The sequence below is a fragment of the Heptranchias perlo genome, chromosome 39 (assembly GCF_035084215.1).
Source record: "Heptranchias perlo isolate sHepPer1 chromosome 39, sHepPer1.hap1, whole genome shotgun sequence".
In the NCBI taxonomy this organism is placed as follows: Eukaryota; Metazoa; Chordata; class Chondrichthyes; order Hexanchiformes; family Hexanchidae; genus Heptranchias; species Heptranchias perlo.
Window position 1 is genome coordinate 12,821,104 of NC_090363.1, and position 23,560 is coordinate 12,844,663.

The 23,560-nt window shown below is 54.7% G+C and overlaps 1 protein-coding gene across 1 annotated transcript; it reads right to left on the reverse strand.

The window, feature by feature from the left end:
- Positions 1-929: 929 nt before the first annotated feature.
- slc39a7 (solute carrier family 39 member 7) lies at positions 930-17,741 on the reverse strand. Its single transcript, XM_067974102.1, has 8 exons — positions 17,620-17,741; positions 14,384-14,836; positions 6,537-6,705; positions 4,996-5,079; positions 3,064-3,186; positions 2,221-2,352; positions 1,529-1,725; positions 930-1,212 (listed from the first exon to the last, which is right to left on the reverse strand). The coding sequence occupies exons 1-8, from the start codon at positions 17,659-17,661 to the stop codon at positions 961-963; spliced, it is 1,452 nt and encodes a 483-aa protein (XP_067830203.1). The 5' UTR covers positions 17,662-17,741; the 3' UTR covers positions 930-960.
- Between the last annotated feature and the right edge of the window lie 5,819 nt (positions 17,742-23,560).

A 23,560-nucleotide genomic window follows, 5' to 3' on the forward strand; every position in this document is an offset into this window, starting at 1 on the left:
CCAAGTGCTGGAAAGTGGGATTAGGCGGAGTGGCTTATTTTCGGCCGGCACAGGCACGATGGGCCGAATGGCCTCCTGCTGTGCTGTAAATTTCTATGATTGTAAGATCCAGAACATTGTCTATTTACTTGACCTGGTTTTTGTGGCTTGTCTTCGAGTTCTTGTAATACTACTTCCAACCAGCGGGTGGGGCCGCTGCGCCGCGCATTGAAAACGCAGACAATGTCGCCGCCTGCTGGTGCAAAACGAGTATTGATCCCCGCCCTTTCTCGCAATAATCCAATTCTACCACTAAAGGGCACTGTCGAGTCACATTCAACTGAGGATGACCAGGCTTAAAAAGTTGGCTGAGAGTCTCTAACCCCCACCCCCCCCATAAACACACACCCCTGCCCCCAAAAACACACACAGCCTGGTCACTGGGGGGGGGGGGGGGGGGGGTCTGGAGTAGCGCTGCAGCTCGTCAGACTCCTCAACAAAAAGAAAACGGCAACGAGACAAAGCGACAAGCAACTGGGAGAAAAAAGCCAGCTCAGGACGTGAGACCTACGATGGGTTTAACGATCCGAATCCAAGATGGCGGACGCGGGCCAGCGGCACCCGTCGGCCAGCAGATGTCGCCGGTGTTTGAGCGACGCTCACGCACGAGTAACGTGGGTCGAGAAGGTCCCGGACTGACACGCAGACCACCCCGACCCGACCCCAAACCCCAGGGGTCGGGCAAACGCGTTTCCTTAAAAAAATATATATAAAACTGATATCCGCTGATACACATTCTACTCCCAAGTGGTAATTGAAATGGGGGCGGGGGAGAAACCAGGCAAGGACCCCAGACCCGGCGGGATGGAGAGGTTGCTATTGGTTGCGTGATTCCTCCCCCCCTTCCCCCCCCCCCTCCTCCCTCCTCCCCCCCCCCCCCTCAGTCGCCCCCGTCCCGTCCCGTCCCGGATTGGTTCAGTTTTACTCGTACTCCGCGATCAGCACCATCATGAAGACCCCGAACAGCAGAGCCAGGATCTCCAGCAACGACTGAAGGGGTTTGGAGTCATCCAGCAGCTCGGGAATGACCGACACCGTCGCGATGTAGATGAAGCCCCCGGCGGTGAAGGGGAGGATCCAAGCGGTCGCCGCCTCGCCGATTCCCTCCGCCATCAGGGAGCAGGCCGTCCCAGCCAAGGCGCCAATCGCGGTAATCAACTGCAGCATCATTGCCTACGACACGAGAGAGAGAGAGAGAGAGAATAAACAGCGGGGATTGGGGAGGGGGATGGTTAGCAAGACGCCGCGGCGAGGCCATGGAGGGATTTGAAAACAAGGATGTGAATTTTAAAATGGAGGTGTTCCCGGACCGGGAGCCAGTGTCGGTCAGCGAGCACAGGGGCGACTGTGGTGCTGCTGGAGGAGCAGCCGAGAGGTCGTGAGTTCAAATCCCACCGTAGCAAAGTTGTGAAACTGAATTTAATAAACTGGTTTCATGTCTAAAAAAAAATAACCCTTTGTGCACATCTCGTGCCCAGACTCCACTTACTTTGTGCTTGCTGCACCCGGACTGCACCAGGATTGCAAAGTCTCCGATCTCGTGCGGGACCTCGTGGAGCAGGATGGTGATGGTGGTGACGATCCCCACGTTGGTGCTGACGAGGAACGAGGCGCCGATCGCCAGTCCGTCCGTGAAGTTGTGGGTAAAGTCGGCGGCCAGATTCAAGTATCCCGAGACCTTAATATCTGAGAGAGGGGAGGGAGAGGAGCGGTGAGCGAGATAACCGCGGGCAGGACGGTGTCGCGGTGCGTGCGGCCGGTGCGGGCCACGGTGAGTATGGCGGTGTGTGCGGCCGGTGCGGGCCGCGGTGAGTATGGAGGTGCGGGCCGCGGTGAGTATGGAGGTGCGTGCCGCGGTGAGTATGGAGGTGCGTGCCGCGGTATGGTGGTGCGTGCCGCGGTATGGCGGTGCGTGGCCGGTGCGTGCCGCCGGTGAGCAGTGCGTGCCTCTCTCGCAAACATCACAAAACCGCAACGTCCCTTCCTGCCCGAATCTAGTGGGTGCTCCCCACTAATCGGGGGAGCACCCCCCACTGACCTTCACCGAGCTCGGAGAGGACACTGACCGGGCCCGAGTCCCGCCTCGTGAGGCCCAGGAGCGGACAAGAGAGGCGGGTCCCAGCGCCGTTCCCCCCCCTCCACACCCCATCCGTCAGGACGATCGGAGAGCGCGGCACTTACCACCTCCCTGCTCCTTCTCTTCGGTCTTAGCGCTGCGGGTTTCGGGTTTCCTGCGCCTGACCCCCACCTTGGGTTCACCGTGCTTGTTATCATCCTCCTCCCCCGAGCTCTCTTTAGCCTTCAGAGCAGGAGCTATGGGTGGGGGGAAAAAACAAATCACAAGAGTCACAACGGCCTGCATCCTCGTCTCTACCCTCTCCGATCCCCCCCCAGCTGCTGGGATTCAGACCGTGAGGGTCCCCTCCCCTTTCCACTAGTTTAACTGATAGGTTGGAAGGGGATCCAGAAAATTCTCCATCATCTGAATCAGGAAAAGGGACAGTGACCCAGGGAGAGAACAACTTCGGTATTTTTTGCCACCAAGTGTCCCCATCAAACACTCCCAGGGCAGGTACAGCACAGGTTAGATACAGAGTAAAGCTCCCTCTGCACTGTCCCATCAAACACTCCCAGGGCAAGTACAGCACGGGTTAGATACAGAGTAAAGCTCCCTCTACACCGTCCCGTCAAACACTCCCAGGGCAGGTGATACTGGCCCAAACAGATTCTTTAGAGGTGAAAAAACAGGGGTCAGGCCCACCCAGTGTCGAACTAGTGGTAACAGGGGTGTACAGGACAGGAAGGGAACAGCGCGGCTGCAGCTGGCCCGTCCCAGAATTTTGAAGACTCCCATTTGCGACTCTATTCCACAAGCCCCTCCATCACCTTCACTGCCAGGTGCAACCCAGGTCCCTCTTGCACTGGGAGACACGACGAGAAGGAGGCGAGTCACACACACACACACACACACACACACACACACACAGACGGCTGTCGTTGGAACAGCTGCACTTTCGAACGCACCGTGAGAGTGACTGTGTCCGTGGCCACCTTTCACGTGCCGGACGAATTTTTCCACTACCAGGAAGACGACGATGCCTGCGAGGACCCAGAGACCGACATTGAGCACGTGGGAGTGGTCGTGGCCTGTGGGAGACGGGAGGACAGGAAAAAAAAGAGAGAGAGAGAGAGAACGGTGAACGACTCACTGATAACTCGACGCACGTGACCCAGACGGATCGACCCGTCAGACCCTAATCTCGCGCTGCGTACAGGCCGCCAGCGGCAGCCGTGGCTCAGCGGGCAGCACCCTCCCCTCCGAGTCAGAAGGTCGTGGGTTCAAGTCCCACTCCAGAGACTCGAGCAACAAAATCCAGGCTGGACACTCCCAGTGTGGGACTGAGGGAGGTGCTGCGCTGTCGGAGGTGCCGTCTTTCGGATGAGACGTTAAACGAGGCCCCGTCTGGCCCTCTCAGGTGGAGGTGAAAGATCCCACGGCCACTATTCAAAGAAGAGCAGGGGAGTTCTCCCCGGGGACCTGGGACCAATATTTGATCCTTCAACCAACATAACCAAAGGAAAGATTATCTGGTCATTTACAGCATTGCTGTTTGTGGGATCTTGCTGTGCGCAATTTGGCTGCCGCGTTTCCCTAAATTACAACAGCGACTACACTTCAAGAGTAATTCATTGCCTGTGAAGTGATCTGGGACGTCACCCGCACACACACCGTACCCACACACCCACCATCCGAAAAAATTGTCCGAATTATTGTCTCACAACACATGAAAGGTTAAATAATAAGACGAGTTTGAGTGACAAGTGAGGCTTTGTTCACCCGTTACAATTCACATTTCTTGTTCTTGATGAGTTTTAATCCAAAAGAAAATTTAATCTGATCATCAAGGAATTTTCGTCCTAATTTTACTTTGGGCGGTGTTTATCCAATCATTTTAGCCCACCATTTCTCTCCTCATTTTTTTATGAATGAAATAATGCAGGTGTGCTGGGCCCAATGCAGGTGTGCTGGGCCCAATGCAGGTGTGCTGGGCCCAATGCAGGTGTGCTGGGCCCACCAGTGTAGGGAGTGACGAAGTGGGGGAGGGAGAGAGTATTAGCGAGTTGGTCTCACCGGACACTGCACCGACAGTTATCCCTCAACCAACATCACTAAAAAAAATGATCTGCTCATGTAGCTCACTGATGTTTGTGGGATCTTGCTGTGCACAAATTGGTTGCCTCGTTTCCCACATTACAACAGTGACTACACTTCAAAAAAACAGTACATCGTTGGGTCATCCTGAGGTCGTGAAAGGCGCTATATAAATGCAAGTTCTTTATTTGTGAGCTATCAGAGCCATTTCAGTGAGTTGCAGGTGGAATGAAAGTTCCTTTCACCTCTGGTTTCCCCTTCTCTCTCTCTCTCTCTCTCTCCCTCTCCCTCTCCCCCATTCCCCCCCCCCGTCACTGGGAGTCCCTCCCCCCATCTCCGACTGCTCCTGGCTCGCTGGGAGACCGGGGAGAATCCCAGGGGAATTCCAGGTCCGTGAAGCCTCCCTCCCCGAGCCGTGCGGTGCAGGAAATTCCCAATCCCATTCCCCCCCCCCACTCCGACTCTATCCCAAGCCTGCTCCGGGTTAGCCGAATCCCAGCCAAGGTGGCGGCAGGGGCGTGGCTGTTACCCCGGGTCAGGGAAGGAAAGCACCCCCAGGCCATGGAGGGGGGGGGGGGCGTTCCCGGCTCCTGGGCCGCGGGAAGTGGCCGTGATGCCTTCCACAGGCGAACAGCCCGCTGGCGCCCATTGTATGATGAATGGTCAATCGAGTAACACACTGGTCATCGACCGTATCCCAGCGAGAGGTCAGGACCCAGGGGGAGAAGAAAAAAAAATGGAGTAATGACTTGCACACAAAAAAACCATAGCAATTTCCCGCCCACTACGACATCACCTCTTACCTCCGTGCGAGTGCTCGTGATTGTGAGCGTGATCCTCCTCGTGAGTGTGCGAGGGTTTGGGGGCCTCCTGGTGAATGTGAGGCTCTGCAGAAAAACAGCAAATTTAATGCCCAAAACAACTGACTTGAAGCAGGTACTGACCCCCCCCCAAACCCCCACACCCCCCACCCCAGGTACTGACCCCCCCAAACCCCCACACCCCCCACCCCAGGTACTGACCCCCCCAAACCCCCACTCCCCCCACCCCAGGTACCGACACCCCCCAAACCCCCACTCCCCCCACCCCAGGTACTGACCCCCCCCCCCCCCAAACCCCCACACCCCCCCACCCCAGGTACTGACCCCCCCAAACCCCCACACCCCCCACCCCAGGTACTGACCCCCCCCAAACCCCCACACCCCCCACCCCAGGTACTGACCCCCACAAACCCCCACTCCCCCCCACCCCAAGTACTGACCCCCCCACAAACCCCCACTCCCCCCCCCACCCCAGGTACTGACCCCCTCCAAACCCCCACACCCCCCACCCCAGGTACCGACCCCCCCAAACCCCCACTCCCCCCCACCCCAGGTACTGACCCCCTCCAAACCCCCACTCCCCCCCAACCCAAGTACTGACCCCCCCCAAACCCCCACCCCAGGTACTGACCCCCCCCAAACCCCCACACCAGGTACTGACCCCCCCAAACCCCCACTCCCCCCCACCCCAGGTACTGACACCCCCCAAACCCCCACTCCCCCCCACCCCAGGTACTGACACCCCCCAAACCCCCACTCCCCCCCACCCCAGGTACTGACACCCCCCAAACCCCCACTCCCCCCCACCCCAGGTACTGACACCCCCCAAACCCCCACTCCCCCCCACCCCAGGTACTGACAACCCCCAAACCCCCACTCCCCCCACCCCAAGTACTGACCCCCCCACAAACCCCCACTCCCCCCCACCCCAAGTACTGACCCCCCCACAAACCCCCACTCCCCCCCACCCCAGGTACTGACCCCCTCCAAACCCCCACTCCCCCCCAACCCAAGTACTGACCCCCCCAAACCCCCACCCCAGGTACTGACCCCCCCAAACCCCCACTCCTCCCCACCCCAGGTACTGACCCCCCCAAACCCCCACTCCTCCCCACCCCAGGTACTGACCCCCCCACAAACCCCCACTCCCCCCCACCCCAGGTACTGACAACCCCCAAACCCCCACTCCCCCCCACCCCAGGTACTGACAACCCCCAAACCCCCACTCCCCCCCCCAACCCAAGTACTGACCCCCCCCAAACCCCCACCCCAGGTACTGACCCCCCCAAACCCCCACTCCCCCCCAACCCAAGTACTGACCCCCCCCAAACCCCCACCCCAGGTACTGACCCCCCCAAACCCCCACTCCCCCCCACCCCAGGTACTGACCCCCCCAAACCCCCACTCCCCCCCACCCCAGGTACTGACCCCCACCCCAAACCCCCACTCCCCCCCACCCCAGGTACTGACCCCCCCCAAACCCCCACTCCCCACCCCCCCAAAGTCAGGAATTGCTGACTCACCAAGTGCGTGTGGGATGAGATGCAGGAATGCGTCGCCCAGCAGCCCACCCGAGGCAAAGCTGAGCAGCACCTTGAGGAGACACTTGTGTTTGGACGTGTTTGACTCGACGGGGATGAAGAAGAGGATGAGGAAGGGGGCAGCACTGATCAACACTGTTGCTCCAATAGCCTGAGGGGGGGTCACAAGCACAGGGTCAGTTTAGAATGAGCAGATCACGCAATCATCCCCCTGTTTTGGGCGTTTCCTGAATTCTGACAGCAGTTAGTGTGTCCGATACACAGATCGAGGACAGCAGATTAAATTTACAACACCCCGGGCCAGATTAAGAATTTGTATAAATAGAAAACGTACCTGTCCTTAACCTGATACCTGGATGTGTCACACACGGGAGAGAAAATATGGGCTGGTCAGTCGGACTTTTTAGTTGTCGCACTCACATGTGCAAATTTGTCACACTTTTAGAAAGGCAGGAACAAGAGAGACAGAAAGACAATTGTTTTCAATGTTCAGAGAAACTTCCGCACCATCAGAAAATCTCATTTTTATTTTTTGAAAAAGTACATTCAAGAAAGAGAAATCCCTCCTGACCTCCAATTGACTCGATCATCTGCCGAAGAACAAATCAGCCTCCAGCTCACCCAGGAAGGAGCAGCAGCTACACTTTGTGGCCTTGAAGGGACGCGCCAAGTCACACATTGAGGGAAAAACTGGTCGTGGGCTACAGTGCAGAGCGGGCAATGGCGAACCGCCACGGGCCGATTAACACTCCGCCCGATTAACACTCCGCCCGATTAACACTCCGCACACACCGCCCGATTAACACTCCGCCCCCCTCCGCCCGATTAACACTCCGCCCGATTAACACTCCGCACACACCGCCCGATTAACACTCCGCCCCCTCCGCCCGATTAACACTCCGCCCGATTAACACTCCGCACACACCGCCCGATTAACACTCCGCCCGATTAACACTCCGCACACACCGCCCGATTAACACTCCGCCCGATTAACACTCCGCACACACCGCCCGATTAACACTCCGCCCGATTAACACTCCGCACACACCGCCCGATTAACACTCCGCCCGATTAACACTCCGCCCCCTCCGCCCGATTAACACTCCGCCCGATTAACACTCCGCACACACCGCCCGATTAACACTCCGCCCGATTAACACTCCGCCCGATTAACACTCCGCCCGATTAACACTCCGCCCACTCCGCCCGATTAACACTCCGCCCCCTCCCCGCACTCCGCCCGATTAACACTCCGCCTCCACCCCAGCACTCCGCCCGATTAACACTCCGCCCGATTAACACTCCGCCCGATTAACACTCCGCCCGATTAACACTCCGCCCGATTAACACTCCGCCCGATTAACACTCCGCCCACTCCGCCCGATTAACACTCCGCCCACTCCGCCCGATTAACACTCCGCCCCCTCCCCGCCACTCCGCCCGATTAACACTCCGCCCGATTAACACTCCGCCCGATTAACACTCCGCCCACTCCGCCCGATTAACACTCCGCCTCCACCCCAGCACTCCGCCCGATTAACACTCCGCCCGATTAACACTCCGCCCCCCCTCCCCGCACTCCGCCCCCCCTCTCCCGCACTCCGCCCCCCCTCCCCGCACTCCGCCCCCCCTCCCCGCACTCCGCCCCCCCTCCCCGCACTCCGCCCCCCCTCCCCGCACTCCGCCCCCCCTCCCCGCACTCCGCCCCCCCTCCCCGCACTCCGCCCCCCCTCCCCGCACTCCGCCCCCCCTCCCCGCACTCCGCCCGATTAACACTCCGCCCCCTCCCCGCACTCCGCCCGATTAACACTCCGCCCCCTCCTCGCACTCCGCCCGATTAACACTCCGCCCCCTCCCCGCACTCCGCCCGATTAACACTCCGCCCCCTCCCCGCACTCCGCCCGATTAACACTCCGCCCCCTCCCCGCACTCCGCCCGATTAACACTCCGCCCCCACCTCGCACTCCGCCCGATTAACACTCCGCCCCCTCCCCGCACTCCGCCCGATTAACACTCCGCCCCCTCCCCGCACTCCGCCCGATTAACACTCCGCCCCCTCCCCGCACTCCGCCCGATTAACACTCCGCCCCCTCCTCGCACTCCGCCCGATTAACACTCCGCCCCCTCCCCGCACTCCGCCCGATTAACACTCCGCCCCCTCCTCGCACTCCGCCCGATTAACACTCCGCCCCCACCCCGCACTCCGCCCGATTAACACTCCGCCCCCCACCCCGCACTCCGCCCGATTAACACTCCGCCCCCTCCCCGCACTCCGCCCGATTAACACTCCGCCCCCTCCTCGCACTCCGCCCGATTAACACTCCGCCCCCACCTCGCACTCCGCCCGATTAACACTCCGCCCCCACCCCGCACTCCGCCCGATTAACACTCCGCCCACCTCCTCGCACTCCGCCCGATTAACACTCCGCCCCCACCTCCGCACTCCGCCCGATTAACACTCCGCCCCCTCCTCGCACTCCGCCCGATTAACACTCCGCCCCCTCCCCCGCACTCCGCCCGATTAACACTCCGCCCCCACCTCCGCACTCCACTCCGCCCCCCCCCTCCCCGCACTCCGCCCCCCCTCCCCGCACTCCGCCCCCCCTCCCCCGCACTCCGCCCCCCCCTCCCCGCACTCCGCGTTTACAGTGACTTCGACAGAGCGTTAAACGGGCTGCCGATTCGCTATCCCCCGTTTTGCATTCCCGTCCGAGACTGATCTTCCCCCCGCCCCCCCCCTCCGTCGTGCGTTACACGCCCCTGTCCCTAGAACACTGCACATCCTCACACTTACCGTGAGGGATATCCGCCAGTATGTTTCAAGACAATTTTTTCCCGTGCGATTGAGCGAGAGGAGAGAGTTCGACAATAACCCTGCGCCACTCCACCGAGTTCCTGAGCGATCATGACTGCGCAGGAAGTGACAGGTAGAGCCCAGTGATTCCAGTGTGGTGACAGGATTTGGGGAAAGCGGAGCGATGGGCAGAATTATATCGCTGGTGAAACTGAACGGCGGAAAACTGCCCAATAGATCTCGTCCTTCCAAACTTAAAAAGACAGAATTTGCATTTATATAGCGCCTTTCACAACCTCAAGACGCCCCAAAGCGCTTTACAGCCAATGAAGTACTTTTGAGGTGTAGTCACTGTTGTAATGTAGGAAACGCGGCAGCCAATTTGCGCACAGCAAGATCCCACAAACAGCAATGTGATAATGGCCAGATCATCTGTGTTTTAGTGGATAAATATCACCGGGGATAACTCCCCTGCTCTTCTTTGAAATAGTGGCCTAGGGACCTTTTACTGAGAGGGCAGACGGGGCCTTGGTTTAACGTCTCATCCGAAAGACGGCACCTCCGACAGTGCGGCACCTCCCTCAGTGCTGCACCGGGAGTGTCAGCCTGGAGTATTTGCTCAAGACTCTGGGGTCGGGCTTGAACCCATGGCCTTCAGAGGCGAGAGTGCTACCCCACTGAGTAACTGAGGTGGTGTCTGGAGCATGAGGGTGAGATACTGGTCATTACAGGCCTATCACCAGTGGCAGCCATTTGAGTTGACGATGCAGCCCACCCTCCAGAACATTGGACCCAATGCACCAAGTGTGTCGGGTCCAGGTTCTTTAAACTGTAGATGCAGGAATCAGTGGGACAAAATCTGGGTCAAATTCCTGAAACTCCCTTCCTAACAGCACTGTGGGAGAACCTTCACCACACGGACTGCAGCGGTTCGAGAAGGCGGCTCACCACCACCACCTCAAGGGGCAGCTTGGGACGCCTTGCCCACAACGCCCGTATCCAGGGGACGAGTATTAAAAAAAAGTCTCTCAAAGCATCACTGACAGACACACGGAGAAGCAGGTTGTCCAACGGTAACGCACGGTCTGGGCCAGAAACCAAAACTTCCATCTGCGCAGCTCATAAAATCCCGTACCTGATAAGAGACTGAAATTTTAGCTCAGGTCGAGGCCACTCGGCCCCTCTTGCCGTGCTGAATTCAGCATCCGAGGGGCTGATTGTACACAGTCCCGTTTTCCTGCTTTCTCCCTGCACCCTTTTTATTCCTCGCCTTGCAGTAATTATCCACCTCCCTTTTTGAATGCTGCAACCAACAATCGCAGGAAAGTTTCTTCCAATCTCCCCCTTTATGTGTTCGGTGTTTATCCCCGCTCCCCCGTCTCAGGCTGAACTGTTTGCAACCTCGGCGTTCCAACAGAGACCGTGCTGACCTTCTGACCCCACACCCGCTCCATCACCAAGGCCGCCCACTTCCACCTTCCGTAACATCGGCCGTCTCCGCCCCTGCCTCGGCTCGGCCGGCGCTGAAACCCTCATCTTTTGTCACTTTAAGATTCGGCTCCAATCCTCCACCTTCCATGGACTTCAGCTCATCCAAAGCTCCGCTGCCCGTATCCCGAGTCCCGTTCACCCACCAACCCCCGTGCTCGCTGACCTACATTGGCTCCTGGTCCCACAACGCCTCCAGTTTAACATGCTCGTCCTTGTATTCAAATCCCTTCGTGGCCTCGCCCCCCCACCCTCCCTATCTCTAACCTCCTCCGGCCCGACAGCCCATCCCCAGGAGTCTGAATCCCTCCACATCGGGGGGGGTCTCTTGTGAATCCCACCACCACCGCCTCCCTTTGCCCCGCCTTCAGCTGTGTACGAGCATCATGGTTTCCCTCCCTAAACATTTCCCTCTCTCTCTTTCTTCCTTAAAGCCCACCTCTTTTGGGCTCCTGTCAGTATCCCCTCCTCAGTTCCTGCACTGGTTTGTGTCTGATAATCGCTCCTGTGAAGTGCCTCGCGACCTATTCCCTACATCAAAGGCGCTATATAAACGCAAGTTGGTGCCGCTGTTATGATCTGGGATCGTGGCCTCGTGTCAGCGGTCTGCCTGCCAGTGGAAATAACCTACATCTATCCCTTTCGCATCATGCTGAAAACCTCTGTGCAAGGGCTGATTATACTACGCCACAGTATTCCTGACAAAATAGCAGTTTAAAAAAAGACAACCTCTGGATTCTGGGAAAACAAGGACGGAGTGACAATTGTCAATGCAGCTGAGCCTGTAATAAGCTATTGACACCGTGCGATTTTTTTTTTTATTATTCGTTCATGGGATGTGGGCGTCGCTGGGAGGGCCGGCATTTATTGCCCATCCCTAACAGCCCTCGAGAAGGTGGTGAACAACTGAGTGGCTTGCTCGGCCATTTCAGAGGGCGATTAAGAATCACCCACATTTCTGTGGGTCTGGAGTCACTAAAGGACATTAGTGAACCAGATGGGTTTTTACGACAATCCGGTAGTTTCATGGACACCATTACTGATACTAGTTTTTTTTTATTCCAGATTTTATTTTAATTAATTGAATTTAAATTCCCCAGCTGCCGTGGCGGGATTTGAACTCATGACTCCGGATTATTCGTCCAGTAACATAACCACCGGTAGCATAAAGTTAGGAAGTTAGGGTTAGTGGTTATGTTAACGATTAAGCTTAGGGTGTTAGGGGTTTAAATTAATGCTTAGGGTTAGGAGTTGGGGGTTAGGGTCAATAGCAGAATCCATGCAAATTAGAAACAACTTTTATTAATGTTTCCTTTTAACCTAGGCTGGGGTACGTCAACAGGTACCTGTACCTCACCCATGGGGTTATTCGTCACGTCCGAACCTGAACAACTCTAGACTATTCGACTGTGGCAGCATCACAACCAAGCACGTTGCTGCCCGCCCACATTCCAGCCTGTCACTGGATAGCGGTCTGGCTAGAGAGCTGCAGTACGAGTTTTCGTCCTCCCAAGCTCAGGCCCGAGATGAGCTCACTCGGTGCAGGGCAGGGACTGAACCAGTCAGTCCCGCACCGACCGGGCAGTGCACTGGGGCAGTTCCAACACGCCGGGAAGCAAAACTTGCTCCGTGCGACTAAGATCTACGTGCATTATATATTTCACAACTTATACACGAGTCAAATATGAAGTTTAGACCCAAACAGTCTCACCAAGCAGCTGGGGTTACCCTGGAACATCGTGCGGGAGATTCTGGTCTGGCACCGGGAGCTGGAACGAGTGGAGTTTCAGACTGAGGGGAGTCACGGCGAGTGGTCATGGGCTTTGTGAGGTCGCGGGCCATCGGCTTTGTGAGGTCGCGGGCCATCGGCTTTGTGAGGTCGCGGGCCATCGGCTTTGTGAGGTCGCGGGCCATCGGCTTTGTGAGGTCGCGGGCCATCGGCTTTGTGAGGTCGCGGGCCATCGGCTTTGAGGGGTCGCGGGCCATCGGCTTTGAGGGGTCACAGGGTCTCAGTGAGGTTACGGGGCCTCCGAGGGGGTCACTGGGCCTCCGAGGGGGCCATCGGCCATCTGCTGTGAGGTCGCAGCATTCACTCCAATACCACAAAGGACGGGACATCAGGGGAGAAACCAAAATATTGTCTCATGGGGGGGGGGGAAAGGAACTGCCCATGTGTGACGGGAAGGTACACCCACTGCCCTGAGCCACTCCAGAACATCGATAAACAACGAGTTCCTGATCTGGATTGAAAAGAAATGGGAACAGAAAGGCATCGCTTTCAAAAAGTGAAAGTCCTTCTCTGTCAGCAATCAATAAACCCACACAGTCTGGCTCAGTAACTACTTCCACCCATGCAGACTTGATGATCAGGCTGTAATGAATAATAATGGAAATAAAGCTAATAAATAATAATAATAATAATAATAATAATAAAGCTGCCTCGGTGACTCAGTTGGTAAACTCGCCACGTGGACTGGTCCTGGACCATACTGATCGTGACATTCCCAGTTTGCTCATCCCAACCAGGCCAGCAGTTGCTGCATTCGAATCGAGCTAAGTGCCCCTGAGTGAGGGGGAGAAACGAAAGATTATCGCGGGGTACTGCTCCTGATCGCCATGCTGGGGCCTCAGCATATCGGGCCAAGCTCCGCTGAGATGCCCTCCAGGTTCAAAACAGCCTGTTGACGCACGCTGTCTGGGGTCAGGTGGATAAGGTACTCAAAAGGGCTGAACGACCAGTTGGATGAGGTACTCAAAAGGGCTGCCCTTTGGGAGATTACCCGGCACTGAGTCAGCACCTTCAGGAGAAGGAGAATAAAAGGAAATACGCCAGAAAGAGAAATTCAATCACAAGTCTTGTAAATAGAGAAAGAACTTGCATTTCTACAGCACCTTTCACATCCTCAGGACTTCCCAAAGCACTTTACAGCCAATGAATTACTTGTGAAGTGAGGTCACTGTTGATACATGGGCAAAGCAGCAGCACATTTTGCGCACAGCAAGCTCCCACAAACAGCAGTGCGATAAATGACCACTTAATCTGTTTTGGGTGGAGGTTGGGGTATAAATGTTGACCAGGAAACTGGGAGAACTCCTTTTCTCTTCTTGAAATAGATCCCATGGGATCCGTTATGTCCACTAAACGGACAGACGGGGTCTCGGTTAGAAGGTCCCATCCTAAACGGGGCGCCTCTGACAGTGCAGCACTCCCTCAGTCCACGCACTGGGAGCGTCAGCCTAGATTTTGTGCTCAAGTCTCTGGAGTAGGACTCGAACCCACGACCTTCTGACTCTGATTTTGTTTGGAAGGGGGGAACTCAGATGGAGACAGGCACTCCCTTTAAAACGGGGGGGGGGGGGGGGGGGGGGGCGCGGGGGGAAGGAATTGGAGGAGAAACCGGTCTAGAAACACCTCCTATAACACGACCGTGATAATCTGCTGCGACACAATATTTTGGATTGAGGCTCGACAAACGGTGTAGAACTGAATGGGCACCGTTTGGATTTGGGGCATTGCACAAAAGACCAAGGCTAAGGCGACACTGACCTGTGACCACAGCTCAACTGGGTTCGACCCCTCCTTCCCAGACTTTGGCACCTCTGCCGCCACCACCTGCTTCCAGCGACTCTTTCCCGCGTGTTCTTGCAAATCCTCGTGGGAGTGTCCGTGCGGATAGGAGTGGCCCGTGAAGTCATCTCCGTGCTCGTGCGAGTGGCCCTGGTGCGCACCATGGTGCGCGTGCGAGTGGCCCGTGGTGCGCGTGCGAGTGGCCCTGGTGCTCACCAGCATGACCGTGCGAGTGGCCGTGGTGCGCGTGCGAGTGGCCGTGCTGCGCGTCGCCGTGGGAATGTCCGTGACTCGACGCCATCCGAACACCCAGCCCGCAGCAGACGAGAAGGGCGACAATGAAGGATAAACCTGTGGGTCGCATCCGGTCAGGCCAGGCAGCCATTTTCTTCTCTGTGGAACACCGCAGCCGCGGTCTGGGTCAGACAAACACTGCAAGGCAGAAAGTGCGGGAGACGTTAGCGAACGCTAGCGACGGAAGAGCGACGCGCGTTACAGAACGGACAGGCGCCCGATCGCTCGGGCGGGTTGGGTTACCAATCCCCGCTCGGGCACCCTGGATCCCCAGCAATGGAGAGGGTGGGAGTGGTCCTCACTCTCGCCCGTGGGGAGCGCAGGAACCTCGACTCCCTCACAGGCGGGCGAGCTGAGCAGCCCAGAGGGCAGGCCTCGCTCCCGGCCGGCGGGGACCCGCAAAACTCTCTGTCCTCTGCTTGACAGCTTCCCCTCTCCCAGCACCACCACTGGACAAAATGGGGAGAGCTGGAGGGAGGGGTAATCCAGCGGGATTAGAAATCACACAACAACCCTGACAGGGGGGGGGGGGGGGGGGAAGTGGGGCTAATCGGACAGCACTTTCAAAGAGCCGGCACAGGCACGATGGGCCGAGTGGCCTCCTCCTGTGCCGTACCTACTATGATACTGTGAAGGAGTTTTAAGAAAACTGAAGTACCCTCTTGAAGGCAAAACATAAGTCCACCGCCCCTTTAAATCAGTGTAATGTCAGAGCGTTCCGTTACTATGGTAACATTTAGTATCGGAATGCAAAAATCAGAATGCCAGAGATGGATTAAGAATTCTTGGGGGCCCTGGTCACAACTCCCCTCCCCCCCCACAAACCCCCCACAAACCCCCCCACCACCCCCCCCCACCACACACCCCACCCCACCCCCCACCACACACCCCCCACCACACACCCCCCACCACACACCCCCCACCACACACCCCCCCACCACACACCCCCCACCACACACCCCCCACCACACACCCCCCACCACACACCCCCCACCACACACCCCCCACCACACACCCCCCACCACACACCCCCCACCACACACCCCCCCACCACACACCCCCCACCACACACCCCCCACCACACACCCCCCACCACACACCCCCCCACCACACACCCCCCACCACACACCCCCCACCACACACCCCCCACCACACACCCCCCACCCACCCGATCCACTAAAGTACAAACGTGTAGGAAAATGCTTGAAGAAACAGGCCCTTAGAATATTTACACGCTGCATTAATAATAAAGCAAATCGTATCACAGTAAACGACACCAAAATGAAACTAATCCCACGGTTGTTACACAGAACGTACAGCACAGAAACAGGCCATTCGGCCCGACTGGTCTATGCCGGTGTTTATGCTCCACGCGAGCCTCCTCCCTCCCTACTTCATCTCACCCTATCAGCATATCCTTCTATTCCTTTCTCCCTCGTGTGTTTATCTCGCTTCCCCTTAAATGTATCGATGCTATTCGCCTCAGCTACTCCTGGTGGTAGTGAGTTCCACATTCTAGCCACTCTCTGGATGAAGAAGTTTCTCCTGAATTCCCTATTGGATTTATTAGTGACTCTCTTATATTTATGGCCCCGAGTTCTGGTCTGCCCCACAAAGGAAACATCCTCTCTACAACTACCCTATCAAACCCTTTCATAATCTTAAAGTCCTCGATCAGGTCACCCCTCAGTCTTCTCCTTTCTAGAGAAATGAGTCCCAGGCAGCTCAGTCTTTCCTGAGTGGTTATACCTCTCAGTTGTGGTATCGTCCGACTAAATCTTTTTTGCACCTTCTCCAGCGCCTATATATTCTTTTTATGGTGAGTTTTACTGGGGGGTGTGGGGAAGGGGGAAGGAAGAGGCCATATTTATCTGGGCCCAGGACCCTATAGGCCCAGGACCCCATTGGCCCACGTGCTACTCCGCCCCCGTCTGAAGCTTTCAATTCGACGATACTCAGATGAGTAGCTGCTCGCAAGAGATCAAAACTCAGAGGGAAGGAGAAACATACTCAATTTATAATTCCAGGGAAATACAAGCTATCATTTTGATCAAAAATTGAATTTTAATGTTAAATAAAATCATGGCTGTGCAACCAAAGCCTACCAGCCATATTGACTGGGCAGAACAGCTCGCCCGTGCTCCGAACACTAAAGAAAGACTTGCATTTATATGGAGCCTTTCCTGACATCAGGACGTCTCAAAGCGCTTTAGAGCCAATGAAGGATTTTTTTGAGGTGCAGCCACTGTTGTAATGTAGGAAACGCGGCAGCCAACTTGCGCACAGCAAGATCCCACAAACAGCAATGTGGCAATGACCAGATAATCTGTTTTAGTGATGTTGGTGGAGGGATAAATATTGAGGCCGGGGAGAACTCCCCTGCTCTTCTTCGAAATAGCGTTGTGGGATCTTTTACATCCACCCGAGAGGGCAGACAGGGCCTCGGTTTAACGTCTCATCCGAAAGATGGCATCTCCAACAACGCAGCACCTCCCTCAGCACTGCTCTAGGGAGTCAGCCTTGATTTTGTGCTTAAGTCTCTGGAGTGGGACCTGAACCCACGACCTTCTGACTCAGAGGCGAGAGTGCTGCCCACTGAGCTGACATTACAACTAGAAGTCACAAAACGCGCAAGGAAGCAAAGGAAAGACCATTTGATTGAGTTGAAAGAAGACTGTCCTTTCCACAGTCTACGCACGACTACCTCAATCATAAAACCCCCCTACCTTCCCCAAACCAACATCTCTAGCTTTTATTTACTAACCCCCATGTGCATCCAACAGATCTATTCATATTTCTATAACTCTCAATCCTCCTTCCTTTACAGCTGCTGATCCACTTCTGAATCTCTGAGTTATCAATTGATCCAGAATTAACTATATATTTTTTTTAAATGGTAGCCTACTCTACATATCCACTACCTCGTTTTGATGTCTGCTCTCCCCAGATTCAGCCTCTGGCATCAAAGTGCAAATCACTTTTTCTAAAGGCACATCTTGTCGCCCCTCAGTCTTTTGGCACCTTCAAAACATTTCTACGAACCACTGCAATTAAAAAGAAAATCAGGAATCTACCCACGCAGTTACACTCCTGCTTTCACGATGTTGCACAGTTGTTTTGGATGCACTTAGATGGAAAAGTAGCAGTAAAACTCAGGTTGACCCCCTGAATCCAAGACTGGGGCGAGACCAATCTCCAGCAGGTATTCTTACACAGCGTGGGTTAACATACTAGGCACAGTAAAACTCCAACCACAGGACCACTTTCCGAACATTTCTTTCAGTATTGGCAGGATGCTTGTATTTGAACATTTAATCAGCCAGTGAGCCCAGTACCATAAGTGTTACAATATCCTGGCTCAAACATTAAAAAAAAGCAAAATAAAAAATGCAAAACCAATAGTTCTGGGCACCACACTTTAGGGAGGATGTCAAGTCCTTAGCGAGGGTGCAGATGAGATTTATTAGTAACAGGGACAGACTGGAGAAGCTGGGGTTGCTCTCCTTAGAGCAGAGGAGGTTAAGAGGAGATCTGATCGAGGTGTTCAAAATCATGAATAGTTTTGATAGAGTAAATAAGGAGAAGCTGTTTCCAGTGACAGAAGGGTCAGTAACCAGAGGACGCAGATTTAAGGTGATCGGCAAAAGAGCCAGAGGCGACATGAGGAAACCTTTTTTTAACGCAGCGAGTTGTAATGATCTGGAATGCGCTGCCTGAAAGGGCGGTGGAAGCAGATTCAATAGTAACTTTCAAAAAGGAATTGGATAAATAATTGAAAGGGAAAAAAATTACTGGGCAATGGGGAAAGAGCAGGGGAATGGGACTAATTGGATAGCTCTTTCGAAGGGCCGGCACAGGCACGATGGGCCGAAAGATCTCCTCCTGTGCTGTACCTACAGTGGCACTATGATTTTATGAACCAGTCACCCCGAATCCTGAATTCAGGCTGTAGATGCATTGCTAGTTTAGCAAGTTACATGCAGTGCTGAGATCCAGCGGGCACTGAGTTGCAAAGTGTTGTTTAAATCCTCTCCCTTCCCCCCCCCCATGCTGATCCAGAATCCTGTTAACTCTTAGCACTGCCCCAACCAGAGGCTGGTGGGGGGGGGGGGGGGGTGTTGAGAGTGCTGAAGCTTGCAGCCAGTGTAAAATGGGGAATGCAGATGCCTGCACTGGGAGGGGCTGTGAGCCCAAAGCTGACCCCAACCCCTCTAATGCAACCCTAAACCCAGTGCAACTCTAAAGCCCCCTCCCTCCCTCCACTCCTGACTGCCCCCCTCCAGCCCAAACCAAGGCTGTGGTGGTGGGGGGGTGGGGTTAGTGGTGAGGGGTGCTGCTGCTGCTGCTGCTGCTGCTGCTGCCCCTCTCCCTCAACCTCAACCTTCCCCCCTCAAACCCTCCACCCACCTCCAGTTGCCCTCAGCACCCTTACCTGAGACAGACGTGGCACTAGCTGCAGGAACAAAACCTCAAAAGGCCGCCTAGTACCGCGAGATGCCGGCACGGCCTCATCACCTAGGTGATGTCGCGAGAGGAGCACGCCCCGCACAAACATGGCCACGGTCGCCGCGGCGAACGCCGAGGGTCGGCTGCCCCGCACAAACATGGCCACGGCCTCCGCGGCGAACGCCGAGCGCCCGAGGAGCGGCTGCCCCGCACAAACATGGCCGCCGCGGCAAACACCGGGAGCCCGAGGGTCGGCTGCCCCGCACAAACATGGCCGCCGCGGCAAACAGCGAGAGCCCGAGGGTCGGCTGCCCCGCACAAACGTGGCCGCCACGCCAATTGCCGTACCGGCTGCCCCTCATAAACATGGCGGTTGCAGCGACGTGGGTCTTTCCCGCCAAGGCACATTCATAGGCACAGCCCTTATAAACCTGCTTATTTTAAGATCTCTGGTCAAGATGGGTGAATGGTTATAGACTTTCCGGCTGGTCAGTCTGACTCAGTTGGTAGAACTCTATCTCTAAGTAGGGTTGCCAACTCTGGTTGGAGGTATTCCTGGAGGTTTGATCCAGTGACATCTGCAAAAGTTGCTGCATTTGCCTCATAAAATGTTGGGTTGGCTGTAGTTGAGTGACTTTGCTTGTGGTTTGGTGCTAGCAGCTATTATGTGAGAAGTTTTGAGAACCAGGAGGCCACATACTCCAGGCCAAGACGGAAAACCGAGGGTGTGAGAGGGGAAACCAAAGGTATTTGCAGGGTGGAACCAGAGGTGGGAGGAACATCAATTCGAGCATTAATTAATGGTAACTCACTGACTTGGAGAAAGATAGAAAAAGAAATTTCTCCTCTTAACCAACAATAATTCAATAACTCACTGGCAGTCTATATGTAACTGGTATACGTGTATGTATGTAATAGGTGTAATGCCCCCACGTCTTGCCTGTAACTAGTAGTAATCCTTTAACCCGCTGATAATCACCATGTACCTCCAGCCAGAATCCCCCTTCGACTGAACGAGGTGCAGTCAGGCTCCCCAGTTGCTGCCACTTTTAACATGCCCCATCTCTCTCCCTATCTCCTTGGATGCTGATTTAGACTCCAGTTCCTGTGTGAGAGTGACAACTCTGAACTGGGAGCCTCATCAGAGCTGATCTGTACTTGGACTTCACACGTCAAAACTGGCTGGCACAGACTGACCGGGACCGAACCGAGAGATGATGTACATTCGGCCTCCAGTGCTGACGCTCACTCCTGTAACCCCATTCCCCTAGATCTTTTTATAATGCTCCTTTTCAAATACCTCATTCCCTTTTAAATGATGTTCTGGACTCTGCCTCAATCGCCACTTGTGGTGAAGCATCCCATGGTCTAACAGCCCTCAGTTCATAACCTTCCTTCTCCCTTCAATTTTGGTTGTCTCAGTGAGAATCCTTGGTTCGCATCCCCTGGTTCCCCATTTGCTCACCACTGGAAACAAACTTTCACTGTTTACCCACAGTAAAGTCCCCGGGCTTCACCCACAGTAAAGTCCCCGGGCTTCACCCACCCCTTTACTGGCTGCTCCTCTCTCGTTGCTGCTCCCACACATCGCTCCTGCTGCTCCCGGCTCTGCAGGAAACGCTGGGCCTCGTGCCCATCTTATCCCACCCCATTCCCCAGTCACACTATCCCGCTGCCCAAGCCCAAATCCCCAATCCCCACTTTATTTATTAATGACTTAGAAGACGGGATAGAGAGCCACATATCTAATTTTGCCAATGACACAAAGATCGGCAGTATTGTAAGCAGCATAGATAGAAGCATTAAATTACAGAGAGATATTAATTGATTAAGTGAATGGGCAAAACTTGGCAAATGGATTTCAGTGTAGGCCAGTGTGTGATCATCCACTTTGGATTTAAAAAGGATAGAGTACTTTCTAAATGATGAAAAGCTCAAAACAGTGGAGGTCCAAAGAGACTTAGGGGTCCATGTACATAGATCATTAAAATGTCATGGACAGATACAGAAAATAATCAAAATGGCTAATGGAATGCTGGCCTTTATATCTAGAGGACTAGATTACAAGGGGTAGAAGTTATGCTACAGCTATACAAAGCCCTGGTTAGACCTCACCTGGAGTATTGTGTTCAGTTCTGGGCACCGCACCTTAGGAGGGATATGTTGGTCTTGGAGGGAGTGCAGCGTAGATTTAATAGAATGATACCTGGACTCCCAGGGTTAAATTACGAGGAGCGATTACACAAACTAGGGTTGTATTCCCTGGAATTTAGAAGATTAAGGGGTGATTTGATCGAAGTTTTCAAGAGATTAAGGGAACTGATAGGGTAGATTGAGAGAAACTATTTCTGCTGGTTGGGGAGTCCAGGACTAGGGGACATAGCCTAAAAATTAGAGCCAGGACTTTCAGGAGTGAAGTTAGGAAACACTTCTACACGCAAAGGGTGGTAGAAGTTTGGAACTCTCTTCCAGTTTGCGGAACTCTCATCCGCAAACGACAGTTGATGCTAGCTCGATTGTTAATTTAAAATCTGAGATTGATAGATTTTTGTTAACCAAAGGTATTAAGGGATATGGGGCTAAGGCGGGTATTTGGCGTAAGGTCACAGATCAGCAATGATCTTATTGAATGGTGCAACAGGCTCGAGAGACGGAATGGCCTACTCCTGTTCCTATGTTCCCAATGTCCCTCTCTTCCCCCTGCCCCAATACCATGACTTCCCCCCCTCGCCCCTCCATTCCCTGGTCACCCACTATTCCCGTCCCCGAGCCTCAAATCCCCCTACCTCCCCAGTCCCTGGTAACCATCTACCAACCCTGCCCAGCACCGTTCCTCGCTGCGTCTCTCTCTCCCGCCCCCCCTCCCCACTAGATTTCCGTCTCTTTCTCCGCCAATTGGGTTAGTTTCCGGTCACCCCTAAGTGGGGAGGGGGGCGGTTCTCTGCAGTGAAGGGGTGACATTACAAAGCCAGAAACTTTTCTGCTGCGTCAGCCAGTGGCAACACAGAGTGTGGGGTGCGGGGGATGGGGCTGCTGTGGCAAAGAAATTTAAAGGGCGAAAATCTTCCCGGGCTGCTAGCAGCAATTCCCGGGAGATTCAGGCCCCATTCCAGGAGACTCCGGGGAGGTTCACTTGAATACATGAAAGGCAGGCAGGCAACTGTTGAAATCACACAATTTGGGAAAAAGTGAAACCTCTCCCTTACAAGTTACACAAAGCAGCAACCGGCCCGTTGGGAGTGGGAATATGCTGACAGGAGGTCAGGGCCCATCCAGTGTGTTGCCCACTTGGAGCAGGTGGGTCGGCCAAAACGGGACTCGCGTGCGCTGATTTATCTCAACAAATACTGACCGAACTCCTAAAAACGTTGACTGTCAGCTCCAAACATTGATGATTGGCATCATCTAGACTGGTACTCCACCTCTGGACTGTGGGAGGGCTGCTTTGTCGGGGGTACTGGATGTTAACCCACGGCCCCTGATCAGATGGATGTAAAAAAAAAATTCCACGGCATTATTCAAAGAAGAAGGACATTTTTCTTGTATCCTGGCCAACGTTTCTCAACTAACACCATAAAAAACAGATTAACTGGTCACTTATGCCACCTGTACTGTTTTTAGTAATTGACTATAAGAAAAAGCATACTATTTTGTCCTCGTATAAGGCCGTGGTTAGGCCTCAGTTAGAATACCGTGTCCAGTTTTGGTCTCCTCACATGGCGGCTGATATTGAGGCTTTGGAGAGGGTTCAGAGGATTAATTCCCAGTCTAAAACACCTTAGATACCCAGATAGGCTCAAAGGTCACAATCTCAAGTTATGTCAGGCCAGATCGAGGTTAGATGTCAGGAGGTGGTTCTTTTCCCGGGAAAAAGTGGGCCTCTGGAACAGGCTGCCCCCTCGTGAGGTGGAGGCCGCTTCGCTGAATTCCTTCGAGCGGGAGCTGGACCTGTTTCTGGCTGGGTGGAGACCACCTCGTACAAAAGGTCGGTGCTGCACAGAATTATCAGGGCCAGAGCGATCTCCTGGACTAGTTTTGTTCGCCTAAGGGGTTCGGAGAGGAATTTTTCTGATTTTCTTTTCCCCAATTAGCCTGATTTTATCTGGTTTTTCGCCTCTCCCAGGAGATTACATGGCTTCCTGGTGGGGTTAAAAGTGTATATATTGTGATGCACAAGGCATCACAGTTGTGTGGGACAGGCTGGATGGACCAGTGGGTCGTTTCCTGTCTGTCATTGTTCGTATGTTCATGCATTCTTAAATATTTACGCACTTACCTCAATACTTAGTTTCTTGCTCTATTTTATATCAAATGGAATTATTGAAGGGCCTGCTACAGTTTCTGGAAGCTCAGTTGGCATGCAGTGTTTGTTGACACAAATCAGCGCAAACCAGCCTCATTTTGGCCCACCCACTA